The sequence below is a fragment of the Heterocephalus glaber genome, unplaced genomic scaffold, assembly GCF_053883595.1.
Source record: "Heterocephalus glaber isolate CG9 unplaced genomic scaffold, H.glaber_assembly_v1.0 deba00000546, whole genome shotgun sequence".
NCBI lineage: Eukaryota > Metazoa > Chordata > Mammalia > Rodentia > Bathyergidae > Heterocephalus > Heterocephalus glaber.
In genome coordinates this window covers 21,251,608-21,271,513 of record NW_028258147.1, presented here as the reverse complement: position 1 = coordinate 21,271,513, position 19,906 = coordinate 21,251,608, and the positions used below count along the sequence as shown (strand labels likewise).

At 33.4% G+C, this 19,906-nt stretch overlaps 1 protein-coding gene across 28 annotated transcripts in view; it reads left to right on the top strand.

The window, feature by feature from the left end:
- Window positions 1-19,906, top strand: part of Foxp2 (forkhead box P2) — a 588,702-nt gene that overhangs the window by 430,367 nt on the left and 138,429 nt on the right. For 26 of the 28 annotated variants that reach the window (XM_087204643.1, XM_087204642.1, XM_087204639.1 and 23 more), the window contains one exon: window positions 521-610. In XM_087204643.1, coding sequence (XP_087060769.1) covers window positions 521-610 — 90 coding nt within the window. Of the gene's footprint in view, window positions 1-520; window positions 611-4,005; window positions 4,064-19,906 lie in introns of all 28 variants that reach the window. The other 2 variants (XM_087204646.1, XM_087204645.1) reach the window with 1 other exon arrangement.

The following is a 19,906-nucleotide window of genomic DNA, read 5'->3' as shown; positions in this document are numbered from 1 at the left end:
AAACTGCACTTTATTTTGTCAAAGGAGAGGTTTCCCCTTGAATTGTAAGTACAAAAAATGTTTTTAATCTTTAGTGAAAATCCTTATTAATTCACTTTCAAGATAATCTGATGTTGATTTGTCAAATTTAATTACAGCTTCCGGTAACACTTGAAGTCTACTGCTTTTGCTTCAAAATTGTAATATGAAAATGCAAATTGAATGATAATTTGAAAGGGAGTGGGCATTTCAGTTGAACACTTAAAAGATAAGTTCCTTGTGGAAATGAGGTTATTGAAGCAGTTTATGATTTTTTTCTTTTTTACACACTCTAAACAAATTAAATTTATTTCCTATAGAATTACATGAATCTGATTTTGAATAAAGTTGTGTATGTATATTTTTTGTAAATTTTTCTGCACATTAAAAGAAAAAGGAACAATGAATGTAAAGGGAGATTAGGGTTCTCGTGAATATTAACTGGGGTAACATAATTTAACTTGCAACAAAATACTTAGACATAATCTCTTTTTACTTCTAGGCTCTTCAAGCAGCGAGACAACTTCTTTTACAGCAGCAAACAAGTGGACTGAAATCTCCTAAAAGCAGTGATAAACAGAGACCACTGCAGGTTAGTAAAGGACTCCTGTCCTTGAGATTTTATTTTTTAAAAAAGTTCATAATAACAGCAGATGTGCAGGCACAGTTATTTATAAAAACACAGAATTACTACATTTGCTTATATAGATAATTTTAATTCCAGAGGGAATTCATCTTATCTTCTTAGAAAAGAAAAAAAAAAGTTTTCAAGTCTACTCCTTGCAAAAAGTATGTAGGAACCAAATCCATAGTATACATTGGTACACATAAGTTAAATAATTTCCTATGAAATTCCCTTTGGAATTTCAGTGAGATTTTATGCTAAATGTAAAAACTTCTTCCTTAAAAGCAAAGTCATGGTAAAATGGTGTGGAAGGAAACAAAGGAGTTTTAGATAACCCTTTCCAATTGTATCCAAGTGACAAATGCAGAAAATTTCCACGTTTGCCAAAAAAACTGTTTGAGTTTGCCAAGGAGTTACTGTTGTTGCTACAGTTATAAAAACACATTCTGGATTTGCTGTCCTTACTATGTTTATCCTGTGAAACTGATAGTGAGTATGTCTTTTAAAGTAATTTTTTGTTACGTAATATAACCACTGTTTTATAGTCTTGTTAACCAAAATATGTAGGCTATTTTCTTGGGGAAGAAACATTTTTAAGGTGTGTGTTTACAGTGTCTGGAAGGTGGAATCCAGAGTGGCCTGAAACGTCTCTCAAAGTGTTCCTCAGCTTTGTTGAAAGATAAGCAATGCTTTTATATGTTGTATCCATGTCTAATAAGGCAAACTTAGGGGTTTTTTTCAAGTAATGTCTTGTTGCTTTATTTTACTAGAGCAATCTTTAAAAAATGGCCTACCTCTTTTCATTTTAGATATACTCATACATATTAGTAACTAAGTCTTACATGATTGCCCTCTGAAGTTTAGTTTATATGACAAAGAATTGTAGGACTACTGAACCATACAATCTAGAAATTACAGGATTAAATAATGGTTAATTAAGTTTCAGACAAGAATGTGTTTTCTTGGGAACAAAATTATATATTGGGAGTGGGTGGGAAGAGAAGGGACTTAAGGATAGGAGATATTTCAATAGAGTCTAAAGTAAAGATGCTTGCCATGATCACAAATGAAAGTTTTTTTAATCTGCTTGAATCTAAGCTTCTTTTTAATATTGTTCTCCTTTAAAATAAATTCCACATTCTTACGTTTAGTCAGTAAATCTGTGATGCCACTTTCTTCATCACTATGTCTCCCCCCAAGTTATAATGGTGAGTATAGTATTTTTGAAGTTACCTAATTCTAAGAGCCCTTCCATGCATTTACAGAACAGGAAATTTTACATAGTGAAAGTTAGGCAAGACAGCAAATGAATGTTGATCTTCATTACGGCTTCAGATCTGGGATTTTGCTTTCTTGTTGGTGTAGAAAATGATATTTGGATTCTGGCATTATAAACCATACATAGGAAAGTTATCATTTCAGATGTCTGAAGAATACTATTTTGTTCTAATTCTTTTAACATATTTTGGGACAAAATAGAAGAATTCTCAGTTGTTTTTTAATCTCCAAAACTAAGGAGAAATTTCTTTACTTCCGGTTACCAAGGTTATTCTCTGGAAATAATGGCTGGGCTTTACATTTTTTAATGTTCTTTTTGTTGTTGTGATGGAAGTCAAGATTTGATACTTTAACATATGAGTTTTCTTAAAAAATACTCACATTAATGTGGGAATACTAATTGCTCTAAAATAAAAGAAGTCTTCACATACCAATTATTGTACCAATAAATGCTGAGCATAAGTCCTCACTTTTGGTATTTCAGCATGAAAGGGTGATTAGAAGCATTATAAATACCTATTAACAATTGCAGTTGCTCACTATACTACAAAAAACTTCATTGTGTCACTTTTATATAGTGTTTTGTGATGCATATTAATCTGATTGTATTTCCATTGTATACATTATAAAACTGTAGCATTTTAATTTTACTTGTAATTTTCGTGAGATTTCAATCTACAATATTATAGGAATAAGAAGTTGGTTGTTATATATGAAAATTTAGAAATCAGTGAAGACTTACTTATTCACCAAAATATACACTACAATTTATGTAATATGAACTTACATATTTATTTTTCCATAGTACTTGATAAGCTTAGCAACTATAAGTATGCTGAAACTGTATTAAAATTCTAACCAAAATTTCCATAGTAGCTTACACATCTATTATCAAAGAGAATTTTTAGTGCTTATCCTTGCATCTTCAAATACCATTTAGCATTAGTTATACTATTTGCCACTTGTGTTAAAGAAGTGGAATATTTCATTTAAAAATTTAATCATTAATATGAAATTGACATATTTGAAGTTTCCTTATATGATTCTCTTAGTCTAGGCTTTTTTTCTCTGCATAACTAAAGGTTTAACCAAACTTTTGTAATAGCATTGGCATAGATCATCTTATAAATTGAAAATTGTTCAGAATCTTGCAAGGCAAGATATTTGGTGTTAATAGATAATGATAGTTCTTACTATGTTAGGTGTAATATTTTTAGAGGAGCAAAAGAGATATTTTACATTTTTTATTTTAAAATAAAGTGCTGATAGAGAACAATTGTATAAAGTTTGAAAGAATACAGACTTAGAAATACTGTTTTGATGGCTCAAGTCACAAGAACAATATTTAGTTGCTTGCTAGCATTCTTCAGAATTTCTTTTAAATGTTAGAAAGTAGTAGCCACATTTGAAGTGTGACATAACATGGTCTATTTCTCACAGATCAGTATTTATAGACTTCTTTCCAAATTACATTGGGGGGAGGGTGTTTTCTACAAACAGATAGATACTTGCACATCTAATTCAAATTGGAAAGAAAAATATCAAATCAGACAAGCTTGAAGATTTCACTTTCACATATAGTTATTTGGATATATGTATTTGGTACATGTTCACATGTTCTTTTTATTTATGTGAAACAGCAGTTGAATAGGCCCAATAGTACAGTGATTAGGTAGATATTGGTGAATCCTATGTAAAGTTGAGGTAAAGAGAGGAGATTATGTTAACCTGAACATTAGGAGATGTTTCCTTTTTATAATGTTACTGTGTAACCCAGAAAATATGCTCTAGTATTAACAGCAGAATATGGCCTTTCATTTTAATTAGCTTTATTTGTTTCTACTCCTATCATTTCCTAGACATGATATGTGAGGAAAGTTAGCCAAAGAGAATACTTAATGTTTTCAGTTTTGAAGCTAATTTCCAAGAGTACACACACAGATCACAGATGTACATGCACACTTCAAAAATCTGTAAATTAATTTTTGTAAAATACATTATCAATTTTCTAGTCTATGACAAATAAACTTAATTTAGTTTAGATATGAAAATCGGTCGCATTATTGTTCTTGTTACATTTACAGCCATGAGACAGACTTGTGGTTCTTCAACAGCTGTGCAGAGCAGAGCCGTAAATTTAAGGTAAATGCCATTGCTTTGCTATCTTAGATGAATATTAGTATATAGCATTGTAATCACTTCCTTCACTAGAGGCTAAAGCTAAATAAGATTTTCTTTTTCAGTAGATAATACAAACTATACAAATTTATAATTTTGTCTAAGAAATTCAAGAATGGAATAGTGGAAAGCAAAAGTGGAGTAAACGTGGGAGTCCTATTCTGACTGTACTACCAAATCATCATATAAGTATGAGGAAGTCATTTCACATCTTTAAAATAGAGATATTGGGCTAACTGATGAACTAGATCTAAAATTTCATAAAGATTTTTGTTTTAGTTTTGAAATGACAGGCATCTGGTTTTGTAAGATTAGGTGTATCCAGTTGGATATTAATTTATAATTTAAGGATTATGGATTTTAAGTTTACAAAGCATGAACAGAAAAAAAGCTCTTAGACTCAAAAAGTTAAATCGCTTATATATGTGGAAATATAATTTTCACATCTACATAAAGAATTATTTTATTCCCATATATACATATACTTTTTAAATCTCATTTAAAAATGCAGTGATATAACACAATTCATCATCATTTCTTTCTTCTGTGTTCTGAAATATTAAAATTAGCATCGTTAGACAAAACCAGAGATTCTATAGTAATCAATGAGTCCAAGATTTTATACACATATTAAATATCAAAAATAAGGTATAAAATTTTATAATTTTTAAATCAATAAAATATTCTATGTGAAAATAATAACTTCTTCAGGCTACAGGATTAGACATCACTGATCATCATAAAATTCCATTTCTGAATTAACAAAGAATCAGTTAAATATTTTTAAACATTGATTCTGATCTAGTGGATCAGAAGTGAAGAGAAGCTAAAGTACATTAGTGTTCTAAATACTTAAAACAGCATTACCAGGAAATTTATGGTATAGGTTTGAGTAGAACAAATCTATTGTAATGTAGAAAACAGAATTTTTGAATGAATTTCTTTGTTGTTTAAAATGTCTCTGTATCAAAACTTTAGCATTAAGTCTAATACATTATTTTTTAACCATAAAATTTAAAAAGAGTTTAATTTAGACTCTGTAAGGACAGACCAGGCCTTGTGCCATGCTGGTTTTTCTGCTCCAGTGAAGAGCATTTCTAAAAGGCAGGATTAAATTGGCAGATTTACATGAATGCTATAAAATGAGATCTTCCAGTTGTTGTGAGGTTTATGCCCCTGACCAGCTGTTCAAGCCTGGCACTCTGTAGAGGAAGGGCTGGACCACACAGCCCATCACTGAAGCACACTTATGTAGCAAACCTCACTTGTGCTCTGCTCAGAGCATGTAGGAGAAAGATCATGTGTTTCAGGTCGGAAGCCTGCATGTCTCTTAGTGAGTAGCATTTCGTGTAGTGTACCTTGACGTTTTGAAACTTGTTTCCTAATCTCTAAAATGGGAATAAGGTACCCACTTTGCGAAAGTATTGTGAAGGCAAAAAAATAAAAACTATATAAAGTATCTACAATACATCCTTGGATAATGAGTTAATGAATCATTGCCATTATGATAGACTCCAGGAAATTGATAAAATGCAAGTTCATGATATATATTCTACACTATGGATCCTGTTTTTCAGCCATAACCTTTCCTAGCTCTTCTAATGAGATGATATATGCTCAAATTAGAAGAAAGCTACAATAAGTGTTCTAGGGACTGTCCTAGTGTCTCTCCTGCTATAGGTTCCTGAGGCTTTATGCGTTACATGCAATACACTTAAACATATTTTAATATTCATCTCTCTTTCTAGATCTCTAGTGCCTAGCATAGTACCTGGTGAATAATAGAGCTCAACCTCAATGAATATTTGTTTAATACATGAATGAAGAGGAGATTGTGCTGTGTGAGAACTAGAGAAGCTTTGAGAAGAGGGTATCGTCAGTGTAAATTGAGTGACAGTAGTTTGTAATAACTCAGGGACGTTGTGTTAATTACTTTTCTCTTGTTGCTGAGACAAAATACCTGGCATGCATAGTTAACGGGGAAGGGGTTTATTTGGATTACAGTTCGTAGAGGTTTCAGACCATAATTGGCTGGCTACAAGGCAGGGATAGCAAACAGGCATCTCAGAAGAGAAACAACATGGCACACACAAGGCAGCAAAGGTAACAAGAGAGTTACCAGCATGTTTCTGCCCCTTTTGTCTTATTCAAGCTACTTAGGGTAGGGTAGCACTCACTCCCTTAATCCTAGTCCCTGGAACCTAGCATTGCATCATGAATCAATTCCAGCTTTACACTCTAGGTCAAGCCTATGACCACATGAGGCTTTTGGGAGACATCTAGACCCAAAACATAAAAGAAGTCTTTAGTTTAGGACTTTAGTTTAGAACATATTGAGGTAATACAGTTTAGGTCAGAATGCACATAGAAACTGGAAAAGCAGAAAGTACAATAAGCATTTTATAAAGAATATTATCAATTTAAGCTAATATGATCAAGGAACATGTTTAGGGAAGCCATCTATGTTGGGCCTAAAGAAAAAAAATGATAGCTTTAAAGAAAATGATTCGGTTGATAACTAGAGGGAGGCTTTTCTTTTTTTGCACTGGGGATCAAACTCGGGTCCTTGCGCTTGTGAGGCAGGCAGCAGAACCACTGAGCTACATCCCTGGCCCTCAAAGTGGTACTTTACAATGGAGGATGTTTTCATGGAGGAAATTTCTAATGAATTTGGAATAAAGAATATCCTTACTGGGCTGTGGATTTAGTTCAGTGGTGCCACACCTGCCTGGCAGGCACAAGGTCCTGAGTTCAACCCCCTATACAGGAAAACAAACCAAAAACTAAAGAATATTCTTACAAAACTGTTCAAGTAGGCATGATAATGTATTGTTAGATATATAGAGTTAGAGGTAATGGCAAGAAATGTAGGTAGAATGATCGAGCTTTTAGAAAATTAGGAGAATTTGACAGAAAGGTCAGAACTAAAGACAAATACTTGAATAATCCAGAATCCATGAGAGCAGTACATGAATCCATGAGGGCGGTGGAGATTGCCGAAAGAGGCAGTTTGCCAAAAGGAACTCCATATTTCTTAAAGCAAATACAAAAAGTAACAAAAACGAAAAAGAGAATAGAATAATCAAATTAAAATTTAATTTATTAAAGAAGTCCAAGGAAAGGGAGAGTTTATTTAAAGACAGATCTAGTCACCCATATCAAGCAATGTCCATCAAAATAAGAACTTTCATGCATTACATCATTTAACCAAGTTGGAACATTGATGAATTTTAACTCCCATCATTCACTTTATCATTTTTTACTGTTCACATTAACCCTTAGGATCTGCAATACTAACATTGTCAATAGTGAACAGGAAAAAAATCATCCTTTAACATGAATGTTAAATAGAAAACAGTAAATTATTAAGTGTACTTTTGCTTCTCATATTGCTGCTTAGTAAAATGTATATTACATGTATATTACTGAGTTCCTATAAATTAAACAGGGAAGCAAATTGTTTCCTCAGAGGTCAAATTGTTTCCTCAGAGGTCAAATTGTCTCTTTTCTTTGCTACCCAGGTTACTTGTTTCTTTTCGTAATCCGTTAGGATTTTAAGTATATATTCCCTTGCCTTCTCTACCTTAACTAAAGTGAAAGCAAGGAAGAAAGAGAACATTAATATTGTTATGGGAGCTCTCTGTAGGATTTAAGACTTAGGCTGTGAATTTTATCTTAAGATGTTTGGAGGTGATGTACAAGCTAAATTGAATGACAAAGTGAAGAACACTCCCAGTACATGATTAAAGACAAAAAGTAAAATTATTTGCAATTTCACTTCCATTTAAGACTCTTTGTGTTTCCTCTGTGGATTCTATTCATATCTTTCTATCAACCTGCATTCAGCATTTCTACTTGGTTTTTAATTTTTTTTCTGCTCCCTTCATCTTGCCTAATGTAATCTTTCCTCCTTTACTGCTCCGTTTTCCTCTGTCATCATGTAACTTTGTCCCTTTAACATTAACTTTGTCTCTTCAGTCACACATAAGAAAATACATTTTAAATACCTGTAACTATTTAACTGCCTTGGACCTAACTGATATACTAACATATCATTTTCTAACAAAGTAATAAAACTATACTGCTTTTTACAATCCAGTATCCAATATTTAATTCTTCTTTTTCCTTTTCCCATGAATAGTTTCTTTTTAAGATTTTTAAATGGTACTTTTAGTATGAAAACAACTATATTCTTGACTGTCTCAGTAACTTAGAGATACCTAGAACCTTGAAACATTTCATTTAGTGCCAGCAACATCTTACTGCTGTCATTTATTAAACTTTTTAGTCATTATCAGGATGGCTTCACCATTCCGTAAATTTTTTGGTCATTTTTTTCCAGAAAACCCATTAGAATGAATACCCAAACTATAAATGCTTAAGATGGTTATAATAAATGGCCAGTTCTTTTAAGCACATTTTAGGTTATACTGATTATGATTATTTTAGTAGTGCTGAATTTGGAAGCACAGCATTTGAAAAGATCAACTGTGTAATGAATTATTCTTTCAAAAATATTTTAGTCACACTATTTTAATATGAAAACCATATAAGCTCATTATAAAAATCTAACACAATTTTAAGTTAAATTATGATTGGGTACTAAGTTACTTTTCCCAATGGCACTTAATAAAGCTAATAAATTGCTATAGTACAGTGGATTTTTAAAATGAAAATTATGTTCTCTGATTAAGTGAGGAAGAAACCACTCATGAGAACTAATTATAGTAGACCCTTGACATTCACAAGGTGTGTATTCTGAGATCTTCGTGAACACACAAAATGAAAAAATTCCCCATTTCACAAATATGGAGAGGTTTGTGCAGACTTTCTTCTAAACACTGCACTCATTCTGAATCAAACTACCATTGCCTGTGCAAAGTGTAATAAAAGTTAACAACTTTACAAGTTTCACCAAAATTTCTACATATTTCATCTCATTTTTGAAAAAAAAAAAATTCAGATCGCAGGTTTTCTTACATCAGTGAGAACAGGACAAGAACAGCAGAACTGCATCAGTGACAGAAAATCCAGGAGAGTGGAAAAATTAAGTTGTGTGTAAAAGGTCAAGGATCAAAAGATCTTGGCATGTTTGATGATTTCGTGGCTCAAGTGACTCAAGATGTCTAGGCACTTTGGGATTACATACAAGTAATCAGATGAATCCTCAACATCTGTGGATTGTAAAGCTCCTCTCTACTAGATCTTGCAACCTAACATCTATGAGAAAACTCCTACATAAACGAGCAAGTTTTCCCTGCTTTCTTCTTTGACATATTGATAAATGGAGAGCCTACATATCCTGTAATTTTCCTTCTTAGATTTAAATGCCCACCTGCATCAATCAATGACCTAGATGCCCCTTCAGAGTAATTTTTGTCTATTGTGTCTTTAAGAATAAATGTTTTGCACAGTCTTTACAGCATAGGGAAAGGCAGTGCCTTGGTAGGAGAAGACCTCACAGCAGTGCAGTAGATGAGTAATTTTATTTTAATGACCATCCTTGCTGACTAATGCTGCCCAAGGATTCTGAACTGAGGATTTCATCCCTTGATTTGAAATTTTCTATCTAGATTATTTTATAGTTAATGGTTTTGAATCATGTCTGGCTCCTCTTAAAAGTATTTTTTTTTAAGTTTCGTCATTCATTTTGCTCATTTTTGTTGTTTTATATGTATACACATAGAACCTGTAGTACCTAGAGGTTAAGCATTTTGAGAACACAAAAACAGAAAATTCCTTTGCACAGTAACTAAATTCTTACACTTACAGCGCTAACACTTGCGTCGCTTTAAAAGCTGCTACCTTGGTATCTCCCTCTGCTAGTGCTACTGCACTTTCTCAACTGACAAACCAAGGAACATGTGGAATATTATGACGTGCTGACATGAGGAAAATCTATTGTCTCACAGAAATACTATGGTAAATTCGCAGAATCTCTCAGCAAAAAGAAAAAAAACACAAAAGAAAAACTACTCTCTACATTCCAACTTCTTCCTATAGGCCACACATGTAATAGATATTTCAAACATTTTACTTAGTCAATAAGATATGATTAACATTTTACTTTCTCAAAAGCATGGTTCCCATTTAATTTTCTTTACTTTCTTTGAATAACTATCACCACTCCTTTACATAGTCTTAGAGGAAATTTAGGCCAATGGTTTTCAAATCTAAGAAATTATTTGAAAACCTTTTAAAAATGAGACCTTGGGTCTACTCCAGCCTGTTGAGTTAAATATTTGAAAGGATGGATCTTTGAAAGTCGAAAATTTTAAAACTCTCTAGGAAATTCTGATGCAGCTGGCCTGCAGAGGAGTAGTATGATGTAAGGATCCCAAACTATTCTCCTTTATTGGAACAGCATATTGGTTCCCTGTAATAAAAATTGCAGAACCTGAACTGTCAAAGTTATGTACTGTAATATTTTCCCTCTGTGGAATTCAATTTTCCAACCCATACCACAAAAATATTGAACTAGTGATGTCTCAGATTCCTTCTGGATTTAGCAGTATTTGAATTTCAGCCTGGTGTTTGTTTTGTTGATTTTTGTATATTTCTTCTTTAAATATGAGCTAATTAAGAAGGGCCCTGAGCAGGTTTCTTGAAATGTCTTCCTCTGATCATTACTTTCAGAATCATTTCAGAATTTTATTTTTACTATCATGACTTTTCATCTAAAATTACTAGTAATTAACTCATTTCCTTCTTCTATTTGATTTTTTTTCAAAATAATATCTGCACCCTAAAGTGCTGTATATTCACTATCTCTAGTTGGCTTCCCTTTGATATTAGAAACCTTAAGGAAAAAAACTCATTGTCTTCAGAGAGAGCTGTTCACTGCAGTAGTGCTGGCACGCTGATCCCATTTTCTCTACCACCTGCTTTTTACATGTAATGTGAGCAGGAACATCAAACTACTTATAGTTCTTCCAGAACTGATTCATGACTCCATGCAACTGACCTTCCCTTATCTTTCCTTAATATACACTTCCCATCTTCCCACCCTGAAAACTTCTGTGCAGCTTTTAAATTTCTGTTGTCTACTAATCTATAAAGTTTCCTCTGGGAACTTCCCCATCGCCACGAAGACACACAAGCTAATTATCCCTTTCTATATGTTTCTGCTATGGCTTATGCACCTCTGTTCTGGAATGTACAATGCTGAGTTATGCTTAGTACAAGCTCCATGATGACCAGGACTGTATCTTATTTATCTTCAGATTTACAGTGTTTAACACATAGATTTTTGCAAAAGTATGTGTAGAACAGAGCCCAGTGCCAATATGCAGCCCTGTCAATCCCGTTTTATCTCAGGCTCCATCACCGTCTAGATCAACAAGTGTAAGTCTAAATTACTTGAGTTCCCCTACCCTTCTTTGTTGATTCCATTGGCTTTTATTGAACCTATTCTTCAATCTCCAGCCAGTAAGCCCTCATGATAGTATCATACTCTTTTGACCTATCTCATGAAAATCTCCTGCTCTTTAACCACTCAGCACAGCACAAAAGGCTTCTAGTGGACTGGTACTGGGTACCATCAAAAGACTGATACATTGTAGCAGTGACTAAATTCTTACTGCTTGTCAAACATGTAATGCATTCATGGGTTCACTTATAAGATGTGTCTTGCATGCCAGGCAGTTTGTAAGGCACCATGAACTTTATGAAGTTTGAGACCTGCTTGCCATTATTGCCATTTCTCCATTGATTTAGAATGTCATTCCCACCCTGCAATTGCCAAACTCCTACACATACATCATGAACCCTATCCTGAGTCTTCTCTGATTCATCCATCACACGTGTGTATTTCCAGAACATATATTCTACTTTTATTATTCTAAATATATGAAGTACAAAGAAAGATTATACCATGTTTGATTATAGGCATTTGGTTACTCTTCTGATTTATTTTCAGATTGTAATTCTTTGAATATCACAGGTATTTTTGTTTGCTTGTTTGTACTGGGGATTGAACCCAGGGCCTCCCACATGCTGAGCAAGCAGCGTAGTACTGAGCTACTCCCTCAGCCCTTACTTTCCCTTTTGAGACAGGGTCTTGCTTAGATACCTAGGCTGGCCTCAAATTTGTCATCCTCCTGCTTCATCTTCTAGAGTAGCAGAGATCCCATACTACCTGTCCAGAGATTAAACTTTATTCATGTCACCCCTTAGCACAATGCTTGGCATTTGGTAGCTGCTAACTAAATTGTTGCCAAATTAAATTGAATTCTGCAACTTGAATTGCTCCTTCAGTGTCACGGTAATTCCAGGATAACTCAACCCAATGAAACAAATATAAAAACATGACGTTTACCAGCTGTTTTGGTACAAACTCACAAACAGCCCTAAATATCATCAGATAATATGATTTAGGTCACATGACGCACATTTTTAATGTACTCACGCACAGATTTGTAATCTGTATTGTCTTTTCTCTATTTACTCTGTTTATGAGATAACACTTCTAATCATTCCTTTTCCTGCCTGGATAGCATGTGATGTACTTTTTTAATAGTAACAACTGATTCTCCTTTTATCTTTTTCTCACTGTTTTCTTCTCTAATTCTATCTTCCAGTTCATGACTTTTATGAACATACAAACTTTTGCTTGTAATAAGCCCCTTAACTCACATTTAGTCTCTTTTGAACAAGATATACTGCTGCATTTCATCCTCACTATTACTGTAACTAAGAATTCTGCTTACTAAAATGATATTGCAAATCTATAGGATTACTAATATGATGAGAGGATTTCTCAAATATCAAAAAACTGTGTATACTTTCTACCTGTCTTACTGATGTATAATTGTTATAAATTAATTATGTCTGTTGTTTTAGCCCTGTGAATTTTGTCTATGTTTGCTAAAGTATTATGGGTTATAGATTTATTTTTCTCACGAAGCATGAACCCCATAGGCAGGCAGGCCAAAGCTGAGTGGCATAGCTGCTCATGGATAACGCAGAGGACCAGGATTCCTTTTAGCTTCCTGCTCTTTCTCCACGGAGATTTTTTCCTCGTGATCACATAGTGGCTGTCACTCCACCAGATATCATGTCTACATTTCAGATAAAAAGAATGTGAAGGCAAAAGCGAAAAGGAGGAGCAAGAGTAAGTGCTGGACAATTGAGTCTGCTCCCCTTTACTAACAAGCTTTCCTAAAGCCTCTCCCAGCCTGTTTCCATCTCGATGCCTTGAACCATGGCATATTAAAACTCATCATTTCAATAGGTCTGTGAAGCTTAGGAAGCTTAGGGAGGCACTCTGTCATGCTGAGGAAAGTTGGAATTGTTTTGGTACAGAAGAAAAGAAGGATGAATTTGGGGATAGACAATAATTAGCAGTGTGTGATACTATTTACTGAACCTGTTAGTACCAGTTTATAGGCCCTTAGAGATCAGTGAAAAAGGATATAAGGAGATGAAATACTTTACTGACAAGAAATCTTGTTTTATTTTTCCTAGGAAGATTTAGAAATACACACACATTATTCATGTGACTAAAGTCCAGTGGGTTAGAGGGGTTTATTCTAAGTTTGAATATTTTTACTTGTAATGGAAATGTTATTAGGAATACACTATATGCTCAGTACAATACAAGTGAACTAGGAAAAGAGGATTCTACCCTTCTTGAAGTTAGTACTGAAGGTGGGCGGTGCTGGTGAGGCAGTCAGTGGATCACATATAGGAAGTGGAGAGCTGAAATAAGTGAAGTATTTGCATATTTGGATGTAGAGAACATATGTAGTTTGAAGAGTACTGGGAAAAGAAATCATGCAAAGTGAATTTGAAAGAAGTTAAGGTCAGAAAAATTTTATTTTGTTATTACATATATTTGTTATTACATTTTAAGTTCTGATATCACTGGAAAACTTAAAGTTCTAACATTCCTTAAGACTGCGGTGAGAATGAAAGGTGTATTCCACTGTTTTGTATTTCTAAGCAGTCTGTATTATAAGCAGCTACATGTGAAACAGATACTTCATAAAGCACCCAGAGGGCCCAAGGAACCTCTGTTTTCCCCCACTTCACTCGGCACTCTCTGACAACCACTGAGTTCCCACTGAGCTACAAGTTCCAGCTACTTTGCACCTTGTGTTATGTCCTTTTATTGCCACATCAACCTCATAAATGGTTGGTCTCATCCCTATTTACCTACAGAGAATCTGATAGGCAAAAGTTTTCCCAAGGACCCGGGGTTGAATTTTGGTTTTTGCTCAATTATAAGATCTCTTTTCTTCTACCACCCTATCTAGAGATATATTTGAAATAAATGAATCAGATGCTTGGGAATTCTCCATTTGTGGAAAACGAGAACAGAAATGGCAGATATGTCTCCTGTGGAGGCTGCTTAGCTGGTGGAAGGCTGCACCATTCAAGGGCGGGGGGGATGAAAAATTCTTATTCTATGAGACCATACCCAACCAAGCAAAGATTATTCTTTTGTGTGTCTGTCCTCCCTTCAGTCATGGTATGATGAGAATAAGAATTAGTCATTGCTTTTACTTTGTAATACTGTAAATGCATAATGATCTTTAATAATCTCATCTTCCTTGCCCTTCCTAGCCCTTGCATACTTTCCAGTAATTATACAGAATAAAATTGAAGTGAACTTAGTCTATCTTCTTTAAAATTGTGCACTGTGGAATTAGTGCAATTAGATTTTTGTCTTGGAAATAAAGAAAATAGTAAAATGAACTACTTTTTAAAGAAATACATTATAAATTTAGAAAACAAAGTAATCCAAATAATCATATTTATTCTCAGCAGTAAAATTGTTCATGTTTAAGAATTTGTCTCCTACTTTTGTAAGCTCTTTGTATATGTGTTTTTGATTCTATTTTTTTAAACTATTTGTTAGCGGTAAATCATTTTGCATCTCATTAGACTAGGAAGTTCAACTTCTAATACCACATAGATACTTGTTGTGCTGGGTGCAAGCTTACAGGAATGGAAAATATGTTCCTAAGACCAGTGCACCTCTTTCCCTCACGTTCTCTGTCACCTTCCCCTTCCACTTTTTTTAAGTGCACAAGTGAAACACAAATAAAAATCGACTCACTACTTAATCTGGTCCTCAAGCCTCATTGTGCAATTTCTTTGTTAAATGCTAGAACATTGAAATACATCTATGAAATTCAAGAATGCATACACATAATGTGCATATGACTCTTAGATACCTTCTGATTAGTGAGTCCTGAATCTTTGAACATCAAAACTCGTTGGAAGCAATATGCATTATATTCAAGTTTTTGGTAGAGCAGTGAAATATATTCTATTATCACCAAAGGATCAAAATATTATTAATTCACCATGTGGTTTTGATTGATTATAAGATCTCTTTTCTTCTACCATCCTATTTAGGGGTATATTTGAAATAGATGAAACAGATGCTTGGAAATTCTCCATTTAGGGAAGACTGGAGAACAGAAATGGCAGATATGTTGCCTGTGAAGGCTGCTTAGCTGGCGGAAGGTGGCACTATTCAAAGGGAGGGAAATTGGAAAATTCTTACTCTACGAGACCATACCCAACCAAGAAAAGGGTTATTCTTGTGTCTGTCAGTACACATTACCTTAAGAGAAGTATTTGTTCTAGAACTGATGGATAGGGGAAAATGTTTCTAAGGACCAAATTAGAAATGATCACTTAAGCAATTGACATGGTTTTGCTATTTGACAATCTCATTCAATTATTTCCAACACTGCTGGACTAAGGCAGAGTGGCTAATATACTTTTTCTCCCCCACCTTTTTTGCTTGCATTCTATTCAAGTAGATATTTATTTTAATTCACTGAGAGTTCAGGAGTATAAATTGAAAAACTTAATCCATACAGTTTCCTATGAAACAAATGATTATCATGCTCCCTGAGAAAACCACAAACTAGAAACAAAATGGCAGCATGGTTTACAAAAGTGGGTCACAGCATTTCCATGTATTAGAATTTATATCATCAATGAATCCATCAAAAAAAATGACTACATGCTCCCGGTTTGTTAAACACTTTGCTAGGTGATACCACGTACCATAGGGGATTCAGATATTCCTATCCTCAGGGAGTTGACAGTCTGACTACATGAAAATTCAGGATAATAATGATTCTTCTGTACCATTTTAAACAGAAGTCATAGTGTAAGGCTTTTAAAAAAAATTCTACTTGACAGCTATGGCTTTTTAAATTGTTTTATGGAACAAATTGGGTCGCTCTTTTTTGTGTTTATTCAACACTTAAAGACTGAATAAAATAAAATTTTCTTTATTTTTGTGCCTCCAGAGGCTTTGTTTATGGGTTTTTTAAAAAATGATTTAGGACTGAGTAGAATGTAAAGACATTGAAGAATGAACACAAGTCTGAGGGTAACGGATACTGTGACTGGGATGCTTAAAGGGAAAACGGGGTTCTGCCACTGAAGGGCTTTACACCAACTGAAAATTGAGAAAAACAAAGATGAAAAAGTAGTTTAATGGTTTATTTACATTAAAAAAGTCATGCCACCAGTGGTAGGCTTTTATTTTTCTTCTTTACTGAGACGAGGCAAAAGTATGAGGTGCTCTGTTTTAATAGAAGAAAGATCAGAATACTTCTAAGGGGATCATTCATGTCATGAAAAGTTTTTAAGAGTTACCATGTCGTATGATAAATGTTTATAACTATTGAGGGTTATTGATAATTTGCAAATAGCCGTATTGTGATGGGTGAGTAAAGCAATGTGTTCTTGTAAAAATAATTCAAGCCATACAGAGAAGTACGCAGAATTCAAATTCACCTGAATTACAACCTCCCAATAATCTTGCAAATGGTTTACACTGATGATACCTGCATTTATGTGGACATTCATGGTGCATCATCGTACCTGTCTAGAAATGAATGTAATTTTGTAACTCATTTTAAGCATAAAATTTATCTTCAAGCTATGGCTTACTGTAGGACCACGGAAAATTTTTAATATGTTGTAAATGAATTTCTGGAGTTCCTTTAATGCTGTGTAGTCAAGTCGAGAGATCAGACTGGTGTACAGTAGAGACACTGGGCTCGGCTCTCCCTCCAACACTTAGTGACTGTATTGACTTTCACAAAGAACTTCCACTGTGAAGCCTCACTTTCTTTTTTCTGTCAATCAAGGTTTGACTCAGTCTCTAGTTCTAAAAATTTATTATCTGAATGTTTTATCTTTAGCAAAGGAACATGCCTAATCAAGAACTTATATTTACAGAAAATTAACCTTTAAGTGTTACATGGCCAAGATTTTAACTGTGATAATGAGTTAGTTTCTTGTTTCTCTTAGTAGTAGAAAAACTTATTTTAAAATTCAGAAATTTACGACTCATTTATTCTGACACTCAGATTAAAAGTGAAGTTTGTTATTAGAACATTATACATTGTGCATGTTCATTACATATGAATATAGTTTTCATTCCATTATGTTTCACAAGCCCCATGACATGCCATCTTATCTGCTGATAGTATTTTTCTATGTGCTCAATTATATAGGTAATGTTCTTAATGAAGAAAAATAAAATAAGGAATATTTAGAAATATAATTATATAGAGGTCAGAACTGTGAAAATTGCTTTTCTCATAATCACTATAACTTAGCTTTAGTGCCTAAATTATATAGTAATAAAATTATCTTTATACTCCTTGTGTAACTAGTCTTGGTTCTTGGTAACAAACTGCAATATATTTATCTCAATAGAAAATAGTTCTCTTATGTTTTATGGTCATTGTCGAAACACTGTTTTCCTACTGTGTTGGAAACTTTGAATTAAAATATTTTAGATACTATGAAATAAAAACAAATTCTTGAAAAATTAATTTAGGAAATACCCTTGTTCCTTTTTATTTCTTTCTTCAAATTAACATCTGTTGAGTTACAGTAAAGAATATAGAGGGGACTCAGAATACCTGAGTTTTAGCATTATTAAAAACTATGAGAACAGGCATAGTGGTGCACAACTGTAATCCCAGGGCCCTGAGAGGCTAAGCCAGGAAGATCACAAGTTCGAACCCAGGATGAGCAATTTAGTGACTTAGCAAGAACCTGTTTCAAAAATTTTTTCAAAGGCTGGAGACGTAGCTTAGTGTGAAGGCCTCACAGTCCTGCCAATAAATAAATAGAAATTGTGCAAACTTGGGCAAGTCACTTAACTCTCTTGAATCAACTTTTTCTTATATGGTCTAAGTGGCTTAATGTAAAAATATTGAAACTGTATTAGAAATGTAAATTTCAGTGATTTTGTCTAGTATTTTATTTATCTAAAGTGATATGAGCTCTTGTAAAAATAACATTCTGAAAAAAAAATCGTGAACTAAAAATTCAGCTATTTGATAATTGCTTCTTCAAAGGCTAACAGCACATAAATAAACAGATTGACTTTGTTTGTGGCTCTAGTTCATTACTGTGCATGTTCTCATTCATTTTTCAGCGAATAAATACATCTTTAGAAATCTCTAACTTCATTTCCTATTCATAATAGAAGATTAAAGGGAGACAGTTTTGTTGATAGATTACATGGTCATCTTATAGTCCATGAGCTAGAATCTAGCTGGATGATTTAAATAGATGAAGTGTAAAATATATAACAATAATCAACTGACTTCTTTTCTTGAGATTATGAGTATGTTTGAATGCACACAAAACAAGCTGAATCATTTAAGAGATTAAGCTAAACTTCTTATTAAATTTTGAAACATGTTTGTGAAAACATAAATGGAATCCAGTTTTGAAAATAAAATATATACAAAGGATATCATAATCATTCATACTACAAACACTGATGATCTCCAAAGTTTTCCTGTATTCTCCAGTAACCCTTTTATTATATTCTCTGATGACATTCCATAATGGAATTTTTCCAGGTATATTTATATTGCTCTTTTAAATGTTTCATATAAATATAATTCATGTCACTTGAAGAAAAATGTACAGAGTTCAAAAATTTGTACTATTATAAATCAGTAACAGAGGAACCTAAAAATGTGATAGCATTATTTTATATTATGCTTAGTTATAATTAATATTAGCCAAGTAAACATTAGATATGGCTTCTACAAAGGCTTTATTGATTTTTTTGAAGTCAGGAAACATTTTTAAAATAAAATATCTTCAAAATATTAGGTGTAGTGTGTGTGTGTGTGTGTGTGCGCGCGCGCGTGCATGTGTGCATGAGTGCGTGTGTGTGTGTTACTGTTTGGAACATCCCAAACCCATTCAGATTAGTGAAATGTGATTTGTCCTGCAGCTGCTTCAAATTATGAACAGGTGTAGAAGACAGATTATGCAAATACTCATATTAATGTAATTGTCAAATTGGTGTGTTTACCATTGTGGTTTTAAAGAGTAGACTGTAGTCCTATTTTAAATGTAAATTAGCTTCCTTCTTGAGAGCAGCTATTGGGTAATGAAACTTAGTCCTGGCTTAGAAATGAATAATTTCTAATAGATTGTAACACAATTCTAAAATTTGACATCTTTCCCCAGTAAATTCTTTCACATACAAAAATAACAATTCTTTATTATTTTTAGTACGTATTTAGCCACAATGGATTTGTGAAAGTTTGAGTTAATTTTGACATTGGACTACTGTTTTCTTTCTTTTATTGTGCCATGTAATGATTACTGTGATAGCTTTTGATTGCCTTCCATCTTTCTAATTCAGAATTCATCTTAGCTTTTCATCTTTATGTATCTAAACTCTCAAGAAAATATTCGTTGGAGAAATCACTACATTTATTTTAATAATAATTTGCTTCATGGAATCTAATTACTTTTTGTCTTAACACATAAGATGCTTAAATACTAATT